This window comes from Bufo bufo, chromosome 6 (assembly GCF_905171765.1).
Source record: "Bufo bufo chromosome 6, aBufBuf1.1, whole genome shotgun sequence".
Classification (NCBI taxonomy): domain Eukaryota; kingdom Metazoa; phylum Chordata; class Amphibia; order Anura; family Bufonidae; genus Bufo; species Bufo bufo.
The window spans coordinates 346,304,280-346,321,666 of record NC_053394.1 but is presented as its reverse complement, the minus strand read 5'-3'; the positions used below and the strand labels follow the sequence as shown (position 1 = coordinate 346,321,666).

At 46.8% G+C, this 17,387-nt stretch overlaps 1 protein-coding gene across 1 annotated transcript in view; it reads left to right on the top strand.

Moving 5' to 3' along the window:
• The window catches only part of LOC121003831 (protein-glutamine gamma-glutamyltransferase E-like), a 113,754-nt gene that overhangs the window by 53,666 nt on the left and 42,701 nt on the right, over positions 1-17,387 (top strand). The window contains exons 3-4 of the mRNA XM_040435747.1: positions 1,819-2,067; positions 2,214-2,332. Coding sequence (XP_040291681.1) covers positions 1,819-2,067; positions 2,214-2,332 — 368 coding nt within the window. The remainder of the gene's footprint in view (positions 1-1,818; positions 2,068-2,213; positions 2,333-17,387) is intronic.

Sequence of the window (17,387 nt, the reverse complement as noted above, 5' to 3'; positions counted from 1 at the left end):
CAGTTAGTGAATGCAATGACTGCAGCTCCCTGTGCTCCAGCAATGAGCGCTTCCATCTGTATTGATAAAAGCTCCCATAGCAGCGCAGTGGCCCCCCCAGGAGCAGTGGGCCCCAGCCCTTGCCAGGGTATGCCGGGTGCTGGCACGCCCTGTAGCCAAGCATGCTTACTTGGCAACTTTTGGAACTCCCAAAGAAGTAAATGAAGAGAGCTTAGTATGTGCAGCCATCTCCCCCTTCACAGCAGCCGAAGGATAGGATCTGTGTTTATCAGACATTTGTGGCATATTCCGTAGACATGCCATAAATGTTGAAATGGAAATACTCCTTTAACTTAAATTTCCGGATGGGGTGTATGAATATCAATTTTCTAAGCTGTATAGCCCTTTAGTAAATCCATCATTTAACATTTATCACATTAGGAATAGATGGAGTGTAATTAACTTTCGATCCCGGCATGGACAAATGTCAGTCATGACTTGACTTCTACAAGCTGAAGTGTCAGATCATTCCATTGCTTTTCAGGCTCACCTTCATACAGCATGCTAATGTGTCTTTAACCTACTGTATTTATTTCATGCAACGGACATAATAAATGCTGTTTCAAAGTTATTACCAAGGTGTATCTGGATTGTCAATCTAAAAACCGTAGCTCAAACCGATTCTCAGTACAGGGCTAACTATACTTATAGTAGCCATTACAGTTACTACACCCCCAGAGGTAGCAATGGGGCACGCAATCTAGCTCGAATAGGTGGGTTGCCCTTTGTGCAGAAGAGCTGATCAATGACCATTACAGATATGGCTATCCTTTGTTCAGGGAACTTTCTGTGAATGTCCAAAGTGTGTGAAGTTTCACCATAAATTGATATGATATCCATCATAAGCTAAAGAGGACCTGTTACCTCTCCTGACTGTATGTTTTAGTAACTATTTGTATCCTCCTTGTAATAACAATTCTATTATAATTCTTTGTTGTGCCTTTCTTCTTTTGAATTTCCAGCAGTCTGCAATGAAGCTATAACTGGTGTTACCAGTTGGTGTGGTTTCCCCTATCAAATCAGTGCTGCCAGTTTCAGACTGTGCAGGACACACACCAAACTGGTAATACCGAGCTGGACCTTTATTGCAGATTGCTGGAAGTTCATTCATACACTTCTGTCAGGAAAAATAGAGAAATGGCACAACTTAGAGTCATAAGAATATATGTTCGAGAATTGTTATTACATAAGAAAAGGAAAGTAATTATTAAAACAGACGTTTCAGGAGAGGTGACATCTCCTCTTTAAAGACTATAAATGAGGCTGAGAATGGCTCTTTGCATTGCAAGACTTAAAGTGACCCTCCAGTTCCTAGACTCTTATTCTGCCATCCAAAATGGCCGCACTGCTTCTCAGACTGTAAGATGCAAATGGTGCATCAGTACCCTAAGACACCTCCTACTTATCCAGCCCTGTTCTTGGATTGCCCAGCACTGTTTATGTGAACAGTACTGGCCAATCCAAGGACAACGGAAGGCTATTGGGCTACCACATGCACAGTATGCAGACTGAGAAGTGCTGCTGCCATCTTGGATGACAGAAGAGGAGCATGGAAATTGGTGGACCTGCAGCTGAAAAGATGAAATGGAGGTCACCGGGTAAGCGTTCAACTTGTTACCCAATTATTGTGAATTTTTTATTGAGGGTCATTTTAAAACAGATATTGGATATGCTTGTTTTCTCTAAAACCATGAGACCAGTAACAACTACAATTAGCCAGGTGTGGTCTCCTACTGTTTAAACTTGATAAGTGTAATACTAAATATCTCCTCATACAAGGTCCATCTCCATCAGAAGAACGCAAAACAAGAACTACATTTTCACCCTTTGAAAATTCAAATCAGAAGTCATGGAGCTCAGTCTTAGCATCCAGTAACTCTAATGCCTTGACGGTGGCTATCAATAGTCCTTCTGATGCAGTAATTGGATATTATATCCTTAGTGTCTCTAAGAATACCGGAAGCATGCAGGCAGCGTCTCCACAACCTATTGGTGGATTCTACATCCTCTTCAACCCCTGGTTACAAGGTACATTCTTTCATACCGATAATCTTGGTCTACTCTTTTTAATTTAATTGATATAATGCTCTTTTTGGCCATTCATCTGGCCAATAGTAGTCTATGGGCATGTTAGATATATAGCTCTTAACACAAGTTTGATTTGTTTATTTCAGAAGATGACGTGTTTCTAGTGGATGAGAATGAGAGACAAGAATATGTTCTAAATGAAAGAGGGGTGCTATTTATGGGAAGTGATACTGAAATGTCGTTTATGACTTGGAACTACAATCAGGTATGTCCATTGCTTTGGGTTTATGTGCATTAAATGGTTTACATGTAAATGATAGAATACCTGCCGTTGTTCCAGCACTGCTCAGGTCCCTGCTACTCTCCACTAGAGATGTCGCGAACATAAAATTTTCAGTTCGTGAACGCGAATTTGCGCAAATATTCGCGAACCGGGTGAACCGCCATAGACTTCAATAGGCAGGCGAATTTTAAAACCCACAGGGACTCTTTCTGGCCACAATAGTGATGGAAAAGTTATTTCAAGGGGACTAACACCTGGACTGTGGCATGCCGGAGGGGGATCCATGGCAAAACTCCCATGGAAAATTACGTAGTTGACGCAGAGTCGGGTTTTAATCCATAAAGGGCATAAATCACCTTAAATTCCTAAATTGTTTGGAATAACTTGCTTTAAAACATCCAGTGTGTGTATACGATCAGGTATGATGTTGTATCGATCATGTAGTGTAATGGTTACGCCTGCTTCACAGTGACAGACCAAACTCTGACAGACCAAACTCCCTGTTTAACACACCGCAAACAACCGCAAACAGTCCATTTGCACAACCGCAAACTCCCCATTTGCACAAGGTTGGATATCAAGCTAGCCATGTCCCGTTCCTTGTCCTCACTGACGTCATTGAAGGTCTCTTCCTCCACCCAGCCACGTACAACACCAAAGGTCCCCGAAAGGTGACAACAAGCCTCGTGGGACGCCTGCTGTGGTTGGTCTTCCACCTCCTTAAAGCCACCTTCCTTCTCTGACTCCTCTTCTTCAGACTCCTCTCTCTGCGTTGCCGCAGGTCCAGCAATCGACGATGACTGGTCTGCTTCTGGTGGTGATGGTGACCACAACTCTTCCTCTTCATGCTCATCTACGGCCTGATCCAGCACTCTTCGCAGGGCACGCTCCAGAAAAAACACATATGTGATGAGGTCGATGATGTTGGCTTGGGGGTTTGACTAACCAGGTTTGTCACCTCCGCAAAAGGATGCATGAGCCTACAGCCATTGTGCATGATCGTTCAGTAACGCGGCCAAAAAATACCCAGCTCCGCAGAGGCTGTCCTCTTTTGTTTTTTATTAAAAAAATCAGTTCTTACCAGTTTAATCTCTGTTTTGTCCCCTATCAGGGGCCGGTGTATGAAATAGATTTTAGGAACCGGGAGATGGAAAAAGATAGTTGGTCGGTCCTCTTACCTCCAATTTGGGGAACTGCGCGTGCGCCGTGCAATGTACTGTGCCACCCTATATGAGTGGTGTGTTAAGTAGTACTATTCCTATCAGTTTAATCCCTGTTACGTCCCCTATCAGGGGTCGGTGTATGGAATAGATTTTAGGAACCGGGAGATGGAAAAAGATGGTTGGTCGGTCCTCTTACCTCCAATTTGGGGCACTGCGCGTGCGCCGTGCAATGTACTGTGCCACCCTATATGAGTGGTGTGTTAAGTAGTACTATTCTTAATAGTTTTTATTCCCTGTTACGTCCTATCAGGGGATGTGTATCGAATAGATTTTAAACAGCCGCAAAGAGTTGTCAATAGTTGACACACTCATGACATAAATTTTATTCCTCTATGCGTCAATCTTGGTGTAGTGATGACTGTGCTCGTGCGCACGTTTGGGAGATTGCAGGCGATGGCGGTTTTTCAAAGCCTATGGTCGTGCTGAGGTAGTTCAGTGACAGTTAAGTGACCCAGAAAACAATGATTCTGCCCATTGTTGGCCTAGTAGGCTTTAATGATCACCTTAGATGATCACAAAGAAAATTAATGTTTTTTCTATGCAAAATTATCCAGCCGATCGCTTTTGGTCTGTTCACAATGAAGCAACGACCTTATCATCTGGGGTGATCGCTTCATTGTGATATGCAAGCCCCTTCACCACAACAAGGTAACGATCACGAAGGGGAATTGACACATGTATGTGCCTTTTTTTTTGTTTTGTTTTTGCAGCCACAGTGCAGCACCAGAGGCCAGAAAAATTAGGCATGTACACATGCCTGAAAAATTTGGTATCGTTGCAGCCGCTGCTGTAGCAGCGGTCGGAACAATTGATGTTTTCCAGGCAGAAAGTGCACTAAAACATTGCGGCTTGAACCCTAGTTGGTGGCGGAGAAGTCGCGCAAGTCATCCGGCATGTAGAGATTAAATACAGCAGCCTGTGGACCATTTTTAGCCCAAGGCATCTCATCAGGCCTTTTTAAGTTAAATGCATCCCCCACTGTCAGTCCTTTCGGGATCCATGCCTCATTCATCTTAATAAGGGTGAGGTAATCTAGACTTTTTTAACCTAGGCGACTTCTCTTCTCAGTGACAATACCTCCTGCTGCGCTGAAGGTCCTTTCTGACAGGACACTTGAAGCGGGGAAGGCCAGAAGTTCTATCGCAAATTGGGATAGCTCAGGCCACAGGGCAAGCCTGCACACCCAGTAGTCAAGGGGTTCATCGCTCCTCAGAGTGTCGATATCTGCAGTTAAGGCAAGGTAGTCTGCTACCTGACGGTCGAGTCGTTCTCTGAGGGTTGACCCCGAAGGGCTGTGGCGATGCGTAGGACTTAAAAATCTTTGCATGTCCTCCATCAACAACACGTCTGTAAAGCGTCCTGTCCTTGCCGGCGTGGTCGTGGTAGGAGGAGGATTACTTTCACCTCTTCCCCTGTTAGATTCCCGTTGTGCTGTGACATCACCCTTATACGCTGTGTAAAGCATACTTTTTAACTTGTTTTGGAACTGCTGCATCTTTTCCGACTTCCGGTAATTCGGTAACATTTCAGCCACTTTCTGCTTATACCGGGGTCTAGTAGCGTGGCCACCCAGTACAGGTCGTTCTCCTTCAGACTTTTTATACGAGGGTCCCTCAACAGGCATGACAGCATGAAAGACCCCATTTGCACAAGGTTGGATGCCGAGCTACTCATGTCCCGTTCCTCATCCTCACTGGTCTCATTGAAGGTCTGTTCTTCCCCCCAGCCACGTACAACACCACGGGTACCAGATAGGTGACAACGAGCACCCTGGGATGCCTGCTGTGGTTGGTCTTCCTCCTCCTCAAAGCCACATTCCTTCTCTGACTCCTCTTCCTCAGACTCCTCTTCCAGCGTTGCCGCAGGTCCAGCAAGCGATGATGATAAGGCTGTTTCTGGTGGTGATGGTGCCCACAACTCTTCCTCTTCCTCTTCACGCTCATACACAGCCTGATCCAGCACTCTTCGCAGGGCACGCTCCAGGATGAAAACAAATGGGATGATGTCACTGATGGTGCCTTCAGTGCGACTGACTAGGTTTGTCACCTCCTCAAAAGGACGCATGAGCCTACAGGCATTGCGCATGAGCGTCCAGTAATGTGGCAATAAAATTCCCAGCTCCGCAGAGGCTGTCCTAGCACCCCGGTCATACAAATACTCGTTGACGGCTTTTTCTTGTTGGAGCAGGCGGTTGAACATTAGGATTGTTGAATTCCAATGTGTCGGGCTGTCGCAAATCAAGCGCCTCAATGGCATGTTGTTTCGCCGCTGAATATCGGAAAAGTGCGCCATGGCCGCGTAGGAACGCCTGAAATGGCCACACACCTTCCTGACCTGCTTGAGGACGTCCTGTAAGCCTGGGTACTTATGCACAAAGCGTTGTACGATCAGATTCAACACATGTGCCATGCACAGCACATGTGTCAACTTGCCCAAATTCAATGCCACCAACAAATTGCTTCCGTTGTCACACACCACTTTTGCCGATCTCCAGTTGGTGCGGAGTCAGCCACTGATCCACCGGTGCATTCAGGGCGGACAGGAGTGCTGGTCCGGTGTGACTCTCTGCTTTCAGGCAAGTCAACCCCAAGATGGCGTGACACTGTCGTATCCGGGATGTGGAATAGCCCCTGGGGAGCTGGGGGGTGCAGTTGATGTGGAGCAAGATGCAGCAGCAGAAGAGGACTCAGCTGAGGAGGTTAGCGAAGAGGATGGAGTAGGAGGACTAGAGGAGGTGGCAGCAACTCCTCTGCAGAGCCACGCATTCCATGCTTGGCAGCCGTCAGCAGGTTTACCCAATGCGCAGTGTACGTGATATACCTGCCCTGACCGTGCTTTGCAGACCAGGTATCAGTGGTCAGATGGACCCTTGCCCCAACACTGTGTGCCAGACATGCCATGACTTCCTTTTCCACAATAGAGTACAGGTTGGGGATTGCCTTTTGTGAAAAAGAAATTCAGCCGGGTACCTTCCACTGCGGTGTCCCAATAGCTACAAATATTTTGAAGGCCTCAGACTCCACCAGCTTGTATGGTAAAAGCTGGCGGGCTAAGAGTTCCGACAAGCCAAGGCGGAGTGGCGGGTGGTTGAGAGGGGGCAAGGAGGACAGCAGTGGTTGACGTGGCTGAAGATGCTGGACCAGGATGAGGATGGTGGCTTTGAGTTTCTGTGCTGCTTGTACTCATCATGTGTTGATCCCATAGGCGTTTGTGATGTGAGATCATGTGCCTTCGCAAAGCAGTTGTACCTAGGTGGGTGTTGGACTTCCCACGACTCAGTTTCTTTTGGCACAGGTTGCAAATGGTATCTCTGTCATCAGAGGCAGACACACAAAAAAATGCCACACTGCTGAGCTTTGCAATGACTGCATTCTGGTGGTGGCAACAGCATGCGTTGATTGGCGTGCTGTCTGGCTGACCCCGGGTGCCGATACATGCTGTCTGACTGTGTGTCATGCCCCACTCTGACGATGTGCGGAGGTCGGCCAGGATAGCAGCACGAGTTTAGTATTTGTTTTGGTGCCGTGCTGGATCCGCCTCTCATCAGGTGCACTGGGTGGAGTCATTAGTTTAAATGATCTCCAGCTAAGTGCTCTGAGCGGATTATACTGATCATTTTGGTCTGGGAAGTTTGGAGGGAAGGTTGGCTGTCAGTTCCTGCTCTCAGAAGATAAGTGTCATTTCTAGTTTGGTTGTTTGTGTCATCTATCCCATCCAGGTTCTGTGCGAGAAGGCTGCTCCTATCTCCCCACTTCACCATCTCAGGGAGTTCAGGGTTTTGTCAGTCCAGACTGGAGGACACAGCACATCTACCTTCAAGGTCTGTCTGTGGGCTGAGCAGTGCAGGGAAAGAGGTCAGGGATAAACTAGGAGGTGACCCTTCCCCTGTCTCTCGTCCAGAGCCTGGTTGGTGTGTTATCTTTTATACTGAGTGCACGTCCGCCGTGACATTATAATCCGCCATACTGTGACTGCCATTGCTCAGCGTTTATGTGATGGCGTCAATTGATGCACTGGTTGACCGCATGCAGGGTTTGTCCCTGGAGGTTGCGGATCTGCGTAGTATGATCACACAGTGTCAGAGGGTGTTGGCTTCAGGTACAGGTCAAATTGTTGGGGAGCCTAAAGTCGCTCTTCCTGAGAAATTTGCAGGGGGTACTGATGATTTTTTCCGTTTCAAGGAGTCATGTAATTTGTACTTTTGATTGCGCCCATTTTCATCAGGTAATGAGGATCAGAGGGTGGGTATCATCATGTCTTTGCTTAAAGGGGACGTGCAATCCTGGGCTTTTTCTCTGCCGCCCGGATCTCTGGCCCTCCGGTCAGTGGTTAAAGCCCTGGGATTGATTTACGATGACCCAGATCGGGTTTCGATGGCAGAATCAAAATTACGTAACTTACTACAGGGTAAACATACTGCTAAGGTTTACTGCACAGAGTTTAGGAGGTGGGCTACTGAGTCGGGGTGGAATGACCCCGCGTTACGTAGTCAGTTTTGTCAGGGGTTATCTGAAAGGTTGAAAGATGCTCTGGCTTTTCATGAATACCCAGATACTTTGGAGAACGCAATGTCTTTGGCTATACGTTTGGATAGACGTATCAGAGAGAGGTGTAAGGGTCCCTCCGTGCAGGGGATTCCTCCAGCGTGTGGTTTTGTTTCACCAGCTGCCCAGGGTGATATTGCTTGTTACTCTGGGGTAGGGGAGGAACCCATGCAGTTAGGTCAGATATCTTGCCATTCGGATAGTAGAGACTTTCGAAAAGTGCACAATCTATGTTTCTATTGTGGGAAGAGGGGTCATTTTGTTTTTTCTTGTCCGTATGTTGAACCACAGGGGGAAGAGATAAAGAAAAAAGAGGAAAAAAAACCTCCCCTCACACTTGGTAGTATGAATGGTGTGGTGGAGCAGACTGGTATGCAAGTTCCCTGCAGTTCCCGTTTTCTCCTTTCAGCTATGGTGGCGCTAGAGTCTAGGAATGTGTTTGTTGATGTTTTTCTTGATTGTGGTTCTGGGGAAAATTTAATTGACTTTCTGTTTCTTCAGGGCCTGGAACTAAGTACTTGCACGTTAGAGAACGAGATTCGTGTTTTTGCTATTGATTCTTCTCCTCTTTCTCAAGGGAGCCTTACTCACGTTGTTCATGGTATTCATTTAAGGGTGGGTGATTCACATGCTGAGATTATTTCCTGTTTCGTCATTAAAGATTTGCCAGCTCCAATAGTTTTGGGGTTGCCATGGTTGTCTAGACATAACCCAATTATAGACTTGCAAGCGAGACAAATCATTGGTTGGAGCAAGTTTTGTTCGGATAATTGTCTTGTCACATCTATTTCTGAAGTGTCCGTTACGGCCTTGCCTCAGTATCTCAGGATTTTTCGGACGTCTTTTCGGAGGGTGGGACTATGATTGTCCAGTGAATCTCATTCCGCCTAAGTCTCGGCTCTACAACCTATCTCAACCCGAGAGAGAGGTCATCCGAAATTATGTCGCCGAGAGTTTGGCAAAGGGTCATATTAGACCATCTAAGTCTCCAGTGGCTGTAGGTTTGTTCTTCGTGAAGAAGAAAGATGGATCACTAAGACCGTGTTTGGATTTCCGGGAGCTGAATCGTATTACAGTCCGGGATCCATATCCCCTGCCTTTGATCTCTGATCTTTTTGATCAGATTGTTGGAGCCAAGGTGTTCTCCAAGTTGGATTTGAGAGGAGCATACAATCTGATCAGGATCAAGGAGGGGGATGAGTGGAAAACGGCCTTCAATATGCACGAGGGTCATTTTGAGAACCTGGTAATGCCTTTTGGGTTGACGAATGCGCCAGCGGTATTTCAGCGATTCGTCAATGATATTTTTCATCACTTGGTGGGGAGGTTCGTAGTAGTCTACCTAGATGACATTCTAATTTATTCTCCTGATCTGAAGACCCATCAGGATCATGTGAGACAGGTTTTGACGATCCTTCGGGAGAATAAGTTATATGCCAAATTGGAGAAATGTTTGTTTGTGGTGCAAGAGCTGCCATTCTTGGGATACATGCTTTCTGATTCCGGTTTTCGTATGGACCCCGAAAAGGTCCGGGCGGTTCTGGAGTGGGACCGACCGGAGAATCAGAAAGCTTTGATGCGGTTTTTGGGGTTTACGAATTATTATAGAAAATTTATTTTGAATTATTCCACGCTAGTCAAACCTCTTACTGATATGACCAAGAAGGGCGCTGATGTCTCTTTCTGGTCGGATGAGGCATTACAGGCCTTTTCGGCTATTAAGGAGCGTTTTGCGTCTGCTCCCATTCTGGTCCAGCCGGATGTATCTCAGCCATTCGTGGTCGAGGTTGATGCATCAGAGGTGGGGGTTGGGGCGGTGCTTTCGCAGGGTCCTTCTCCTGGCAAGTGGGTCCCGTGTGCCTTCTTCTCCAGGAAGCTTTCGGTCGCAGAGAGGAATTATGATATTGGAGATAGGGAGTTGTTGGCTATCAAGTTGGCCTTTGAAGAATGGCGTCACTGGTTAGAGGGGGCTTCTCACCCCGTTACTGTGTATACAGACCATAAGAATTTGGCTTACCTGCAATCTGCCAAGCGTCTGAACCCTAGACAGGCCAGATGGTCATTGTTTTTTACCAGGTTCAATTTCGTGGTTACCTTTCGCCCAGGGGTCAAGAACGTCAAGGCAGATGCCTTGTCTCGCAGCTTCCCCGGGGGAGGTGATTCAGAAGATCCAGCGCCGATTTTGGCGGATGGAGTGGTGGGGTGGTCTCCGCTCTGTACCCTGAATTAGAGATGGAGGTATTGGGAGCTCAGGAGGGGGCTCCTGGTTGGTGTCCCCCAGGGAGGTTGTTTGTTCCTGAGGGCCTACGATACAAGGTGTTCAAGGAACATCACGATACTGTTCTGGCTGGACATCCTGGTGGTAAGTCCACCTGTGATCTGGTGTCCCGGAGGTTCTGGTGCCCTGGGTTGCGTAAGAGTATTGAGAATTACGTGACAGCTTGTGAAACCTGCGCTCGGTCAAAGGTTGCTCATACTCGACCGCCTGGTTCACTTATTCCATTGTCTATTCCATCTCGTCCTTGGACGCATTTGCCCATGGACTTTATTACGGACCTGCCGAGTTCCTCCGGGAGAACAGTGATTTTGGTGGTAGTCGACCGTTTCAGTAAAATGGCTCACTTTATACCACTAACAAGTCTGCCTAACGCTAAGACTCTTGCGCAGATTTTTGTGGATAATATTGTGAAATTGCACAGTATTCCTTCGGATGTGGTCTCTGATAGGGGCACGCAGTTTGTCTCCAGGTTTTGGAGGGCGTTCTGCTCTCGACTTGGCATTCAACTTTCTTTCTCGTCGGCTTTTCATCCACAGTCAAATGGTCAGACGGAGCGTTCCAATCAAAACCTGGAGACCTACTTGAGGTGCTTTGTGGCTGAGAATCAGGAGGACTGGTCCTCATTCTTGTCCTTAGCAGAATTTGCATTGAATAACCGTAGGCAGGAGTCCACGGGTAAGTCGCCATTTTTTGGCGCATACGATTTCCATCCTCAGTTTGGTACCTTTTCTGGGTCTGGTTCCTCCGGGATGCCAGAGGAGGAGAGATTCTCTTCTGCCTTGTCCTCTATCTGGCGGAGGATTCAAGGGAATTTGGAGAGGATGGGTGAGAGGTATAAACGAATGGCTGACAGGAGACGTGTGACTGGTCCGGACCTGTGTGTGGGTGATCTGGTGTGGTTGTCCACTAGGAATGTCAAGTTTAGAGTGCCATCTTGGAAACTGGGTCCAAGATTTGTTGGTCCGTATAAATTTTCTGCGGTGATCAATCCTGTGGCGTTTTGACTGGATCTGCCGCAGACTTGGAGGATCCATGATGTCTTCCACAAGTCTTTACTAAAAACATATGTTAAACCAGTGGTACCATCGCCATTGCCTCCTCCTCCTGTACTAGTCGAGGGAAACTTGGAGTTCGAGATCTCCAGGATTCTCGACTCAAGAGTTCTGCGGGGTTCCCTCCAGTACCTGGTGCACTGGAGGGGATACGGTCCTGAGGAGAGGATGTGGGTTCCGGCATCAGATGTCAACGCCAGCCAACTGGTAAGGGCCTTTCATAGGTCCCATCCGGATAAGGTTGGTCCAGGATGTCCGGAGGTCACCCGTAGAAGGGGGGGTACTGTCATGCCCCACTCTGACGATGTGCGGAGGTCGGCCAGGATAGCAGCACGAGTTTAGTATTTGTTTTGGTGCGGTGCTGGATCCGCCTCTCATCAGGTGCACTGGGTGGAGTCATTAGTTTAAATTATCTCCAGCTAAGGTCTCTGAGCGGTTTATACTGATCATTTTGGTCTGGGATGTTTGGAGGGAAGGTTGGCTGTCAGTTCCTGCTCTCAGAAGATAAGTGTCATTTCTAGTTTGGTTGTTTGTGTCATCTATCCCATCCAGGTTCTGTGCGAGCAGGCTGCTCCTATCCCCCCACTTCACCATCTCAGGGAGTTCAGGGTTTTGTCAGTCCAGGCTGGAGGACACAGCACACCTACCTTCAAGGTCTGTCTGTGGGCTGAGCAGTGCAGGGAAAGAGGTCAGGGATAAACTAGGAGGTGACCCTTCCCCTGTCTCTCGTCCAGAGCCTGGTTGGTGTGTTATCTTTTATACTGAGTGCACGTCCTCCGTGACACTGTGCCACTAGCTCCTTGCGACGACCTCCCTTTGCTTCCAACTCGTCTCCTCCTCCTCTCTGTCTCCCCATCTGAACTTTCCCCCTGTTCTTCTTCTCTTCGAGCGGGTACCCACGTGACATCCACGGACACATCGTCATCATCAAGCGCTTCACTTGTATCTGACAACTCAGCAAAGGAAGCAGCAGCGGGTACAACATCATCACACCGTACGTCCATGTGTGTAATGCTTGCCTGACTGAGACATATCCCTGTTATCTACATCCTCTGGCAATAATGGTTGCGCATCACTCATTTCTTCCAACTGATGTGTAAATAACTCCTCTGACAGATCAAGTGAAGCGGCTGTGGTGCTAGTGATGGTGGTGGCGGCGGGCGGGCGAGTGGTAACTTAAGAGGTGCCCGAAGCTGAGCTTTAGGAGGATGGTGCGTCAAGGTTCCGAGCGGAAGCTGTAGAAGATTGGGTGTCCTGTGTAAGCCAGTCAACTATGTCCTCAGAATTTTTCGAGTTCAGGGTACGTGGCCTCTGAATACTGGGCATTATTCTAGGGCCAAAGGAAATCACAGCACCACTACGGCCCCTGCGGGGTGGCCTGCCTCTGCCTGTTTTTTTTTAGATTAGTGGTAATGCGTGCAAGGTACTGTGCCACCCTATATGAGTGGTGGGCAGTGTGCACAGTACAGTCTGTGGGCCTGACACACACTGGCAGGCAACTGCAATTATATTACAGAGAAAAAATTAAATGACTTTTTTATCTGCAAGGTACTGTGCTACCCGATATGAGTGGTGGGCACTGGCAGTGGGCACAGTACAGTCAGTGGGCCTGACACACACTGTCAGGCAACTGCAATTATATTAAAGGGTAAAAATTGAATGACTTTTTTATCTGCAAGGTACTGTGCCACCCTAAATGAGTGGTGGGCACTGGCAGTGGGCACAGTACAGTCAGTGGGCCTGACACACACTGGCAGGCAACTGCAATTATATTACAGAGAAAAAATTAAATGACTTTTTTATCTGCAAGGTACTGTGCCACCCAATATGAGTGGTGGGCACTGGCAGTGGGCACAGTACAGTCAGTGGGCCTGACACACACTGGCAGGCAACTGCAATTATATTAAAGGGTAAAAATGTAATGACTTTTTTATCTGCAAGGTACTGTGCCACCCGATATGAGTGGTGGGCACTGGCAGTGGGCACAGTACAGTCAGTGGGCCTGACACACACTGGCAGGCAACTGCAATTATATTACAGAGAAAAAATTTAATGACTTTTTTATCTGCAAGGTACTGTGTCACCCGAAATGAGTGGTGTGCACACAGTACAGTCTGTGGGCCTGTGGCCTCTCACACACGGGCAGGCAACTGCAATATATATATAGATTTTTTTTAAATAAAAGCAGACTGATGTACCAGCCCTAAAAAGGGCTTTTTGGGGTGCTGTCAGGACGCTGTCCTTACAGCAGATGAGTCTTTGAGGACTGGAGTGGACACAGAACACTGGCCTAGCTAACGATTTCCCTATTAATTCAGCAGCACTCTCCCTGCTCTAACTTACACTGCAGCTTCAGAATGAATCTAAGATGGATGCTGTCCTTGCTTTTTGATAGGAGGTGGGAAGGTCTGGGAGGGAGGGTATGCTGATTGGCTGCAATGTGTCTGCTGACTGTGAGGTACAGGGTCAAAGTTTGCTCAATGATGACGTATAGGGGGCGGACCGAACATCGCATATGTTCGCCCGCCGCGGCGAATGCGAACAAGCGATGTTCGCCGGGAATTGTTCGCCGGCAAATAGTTTGGGACATCTCTACTCTCCAATTACAGTTCCTGGCTTAGCATGCAGAAAATACCTGCTCAGCAAATCATTAGCCATAGCAGTGACCCACTTCAACCAGTGATTGACTGAGGGGCTTCTTCCTAGCATTTCCTGTGTGTCGAGCTGGGACCAGAAAGTGGAGAGCAGTATTGACTATAGTGTCACAGTCTCTCCCATGACAGGGGTCAGAAGATCTAAGAGACGGGCTGCACGTCATGTAATCTGACAGCCTCTTTGGTTTTACTGGTTTCTGTGTTGTTGATGGTTATGATCACACATCTTGTCTCAGATGCAGCTTAGTGGTCATTCCAACTCCTCTATTTAGTCTGGTCTCACCCACCATGCTATGCCGTAGTGATGAGCTGCAGGGCTTATATTCGAATTTGTGATATTTCACGAATATTTTGAGTCATTGGCCCACAAGCAACTTAAGCAGGGAGGAATCATGACTTCAGATGGAAAAAAATGACTAATATTCTAAAAAACGAATATAGCACTATATTCAATGTGGTGCTATATATTCGTATTTAAAAAATGACGAATATTGTAAAATATGAATATATAGAACTATATTGAATATAGTGCTATATATTCGTTTTTTAGAATATTAGTCATTTTTTCCCATCTGAAGTGAACAGGTCATCTTTTGTCCTGACACTATTTCCAGGGTCCTTTAGGGTCAGATAGGGCTCTAGGTTCCTGCGTATGAACATTCCTACCATCAAGGTCTGCACATTCTGATAGTAGTCAGGGCTAAGTTTAGGGATTCACTAGGTGGTGACCTTTCCCTAGTTTACAGGCCTAGTACCTTTTCCCTACCCTGCTGTGTTCGGTGTGGAGTTTACTACCCATACCGCGTCGTGACATCAACCGCCACTAACCGTCAGTGGTGTCAGTGAGGCTATGGATCCAACTGCTGCACTGGATAGACAATTGCAGGGTCTGTCTATAGATGTAGCTGCCCTCCGCTCGAAGATCCAGGGATCACAGGCTGCTGGTGCCAGTAGTAGTTATCAGGCCTGTCCTGAACCTAAGGTTGCACTTCCAGACAGATTTTCGGAGGGAAGCGATAATTTCATTTGGTTCAGAGAGTTGTGTAAATTGTACTTTGAGTTTCGTCTGCTCTCATCTGGGGATAAAAGTCAACAAGTTGGTATTATCATGTCGTTGCTTAAAGGGGACGCTCAGTCTTGGGCTTTTTCTCTACCGACCAGATCACAGTCCCTCCGGTTGGTAGATTAATTTTTCAGAGCTTTAGGTCTTATCTACGAAGACCGGATCAGATCTCCCTGGTCGAGACCAAGTTACGTGGTTTACAGCAGGGAGATCGTTCTGCAGAGATCTATTGCTCTGAAACTAGATGATGGGCTACGGATACAGAGTGGAATGATCCAGCTCTCTGTAGCTAATTCTGTTAGGGATTATCCGAGAGGCTAAAGGATGCGTTGGCCTTTAACGAAAATCCTGAGTCATTGGAAGCAGCTATGTCCCTTGCTGTACGTATAGATAGACGCCTGAGAGAGAGATCTAAGGTCCCTCACTCTCAGGACGAACTATCATATAAAGTGGCGGCTTTCTCTGACACCTGAGGTGGAGAAAAGCCTTTTGTGTAAAAATAGAAAAAAAATTGGGCCAAATTGCTGTTCAACAGTGCAGTGAGATATTCTAAAGCCCAGTTTGCCGTGTATTACTGGCAAAATGCAAATGTATTTGCCTTTCATTGTTGCACTTATCTGTTGTAAAGCCTTTTGTGTAAAAATAGAAAAAATTGGGCCTAATTGCCGTTCAGCGGACGGTGAGATATTTTACAGCCCAGTTTGCCATGTACAGTCCTGATAAAAAGTTTAAGACCACTTGAAAAATGGCAAAAAATATTTAGCATGGCTGGATCTTAACAAGGTTCCAAGTAGAGATTCAACATGCAACAGGAAGAAATGGGAGTGAGACAAAACATTTTTTGAGCATTCAATTTAATGAAAACAACGAATAAACTGAAACAGGCTGTTTTTCAGCTGATCAAAAGTTTAGGACCACACCTCCAAAAAAAACTAAACCCCCCCCAAAACAGAAATCCAACTTCCAAACATGAGCTCAGTAATGAGTAGCTCCGCCGTTAATGTTTATCACTTCCAAAATTCGTTTCGGCATGCTTGATGCAAGCGTTTCCATGAGGTGAGTGGGAACATTTCTCCAAGTGGTGAAGACGGCCGCACGAAGGCCATCTACTGTCTGGAACTGTTGTCCATTTTTGTAAACTTCCCTTGCCATCCATCCCCAAAGGTTCTCAATTGGATTTAGATCAGGGGAACACGCAGGATGGGCCAAAAGAGTGATGTTATTCTCTTGGAAGAAGTCCCTTGTCCTGCGGGCATTGTGTACTGTAGCGTTGTCCTGTTGAAAAACCCAGTCGTTACCACACAGACGAGGGCCCTCAGTCATGAGGAATGCTCTCTGCTTTCATAGCCAGTGGCCGTTTGACGCCCCTGCACTTCCTGAAGCTCCATTGTTCCACTGAAGGAAAAAGCATCCCAGACCATTATGGCGCCCCCTCCACTGTGGCGCGTAGAAAACATCTCAGGTGGGATCTGCTTGTCATGCCAGTAACGTTGGAAACGATCAGGACCATCAAGGTAAATTTTTTATCATCAGAGAATAAAACTTTCTTCCACCTTTGAATGTCCCATGTTTGGTGCTCTCTTGCAAAGTCCAAACAAGCAGTTCTGTGGCGTTCAAGGAGACGAGATCTTTGAAGACTTTTTTGCTTTTGAAGCCCTTCAGTCTCTGATGCCGTCTGATGGTTATGGGGCTGCAGTCAGCACCAGTAAGGGCCTTAATTTGGGTCGAGGATCGTCCAGTGTCTTGACGGACAGCCAATTGGATTCTCCGGCTCAGTGCTGATGAAATTTTTTGGGGTCTTCCACTTGACTTTTTTGTTTCATAACCCTCAGGATCATTTAAGAAATTCCAAATGACTGTCTTACTGCGTCTCACCTCAGCAGCGATGGCGCGCTGTGAGAGACCCTGCTTATGCAGTTCAACAACCCAACCACGTTTAAAAAGGGAGAGTTTTTTTGCCTTTGCCATCACAACGTGTGACTACCTGACAGAAAATGACAATGAATGCACATCTTTGCACAGATTTGGCCTTTTAAAGGCATGTGGTCAAAAAATTTGGATCAGCTGAAAAATAGCCTGTTTCAGTTTAATCGTTATTTTCAATTAATTGAATGCTCAAAATTTTTTTTGTCTCACTCTCATTTTTTCTTGTTGCATGTTAAAGTTCTACTTGGAACCTTGTTAAGATCCAACAATGTAAAATATGATTTTTTGCCATTTTTC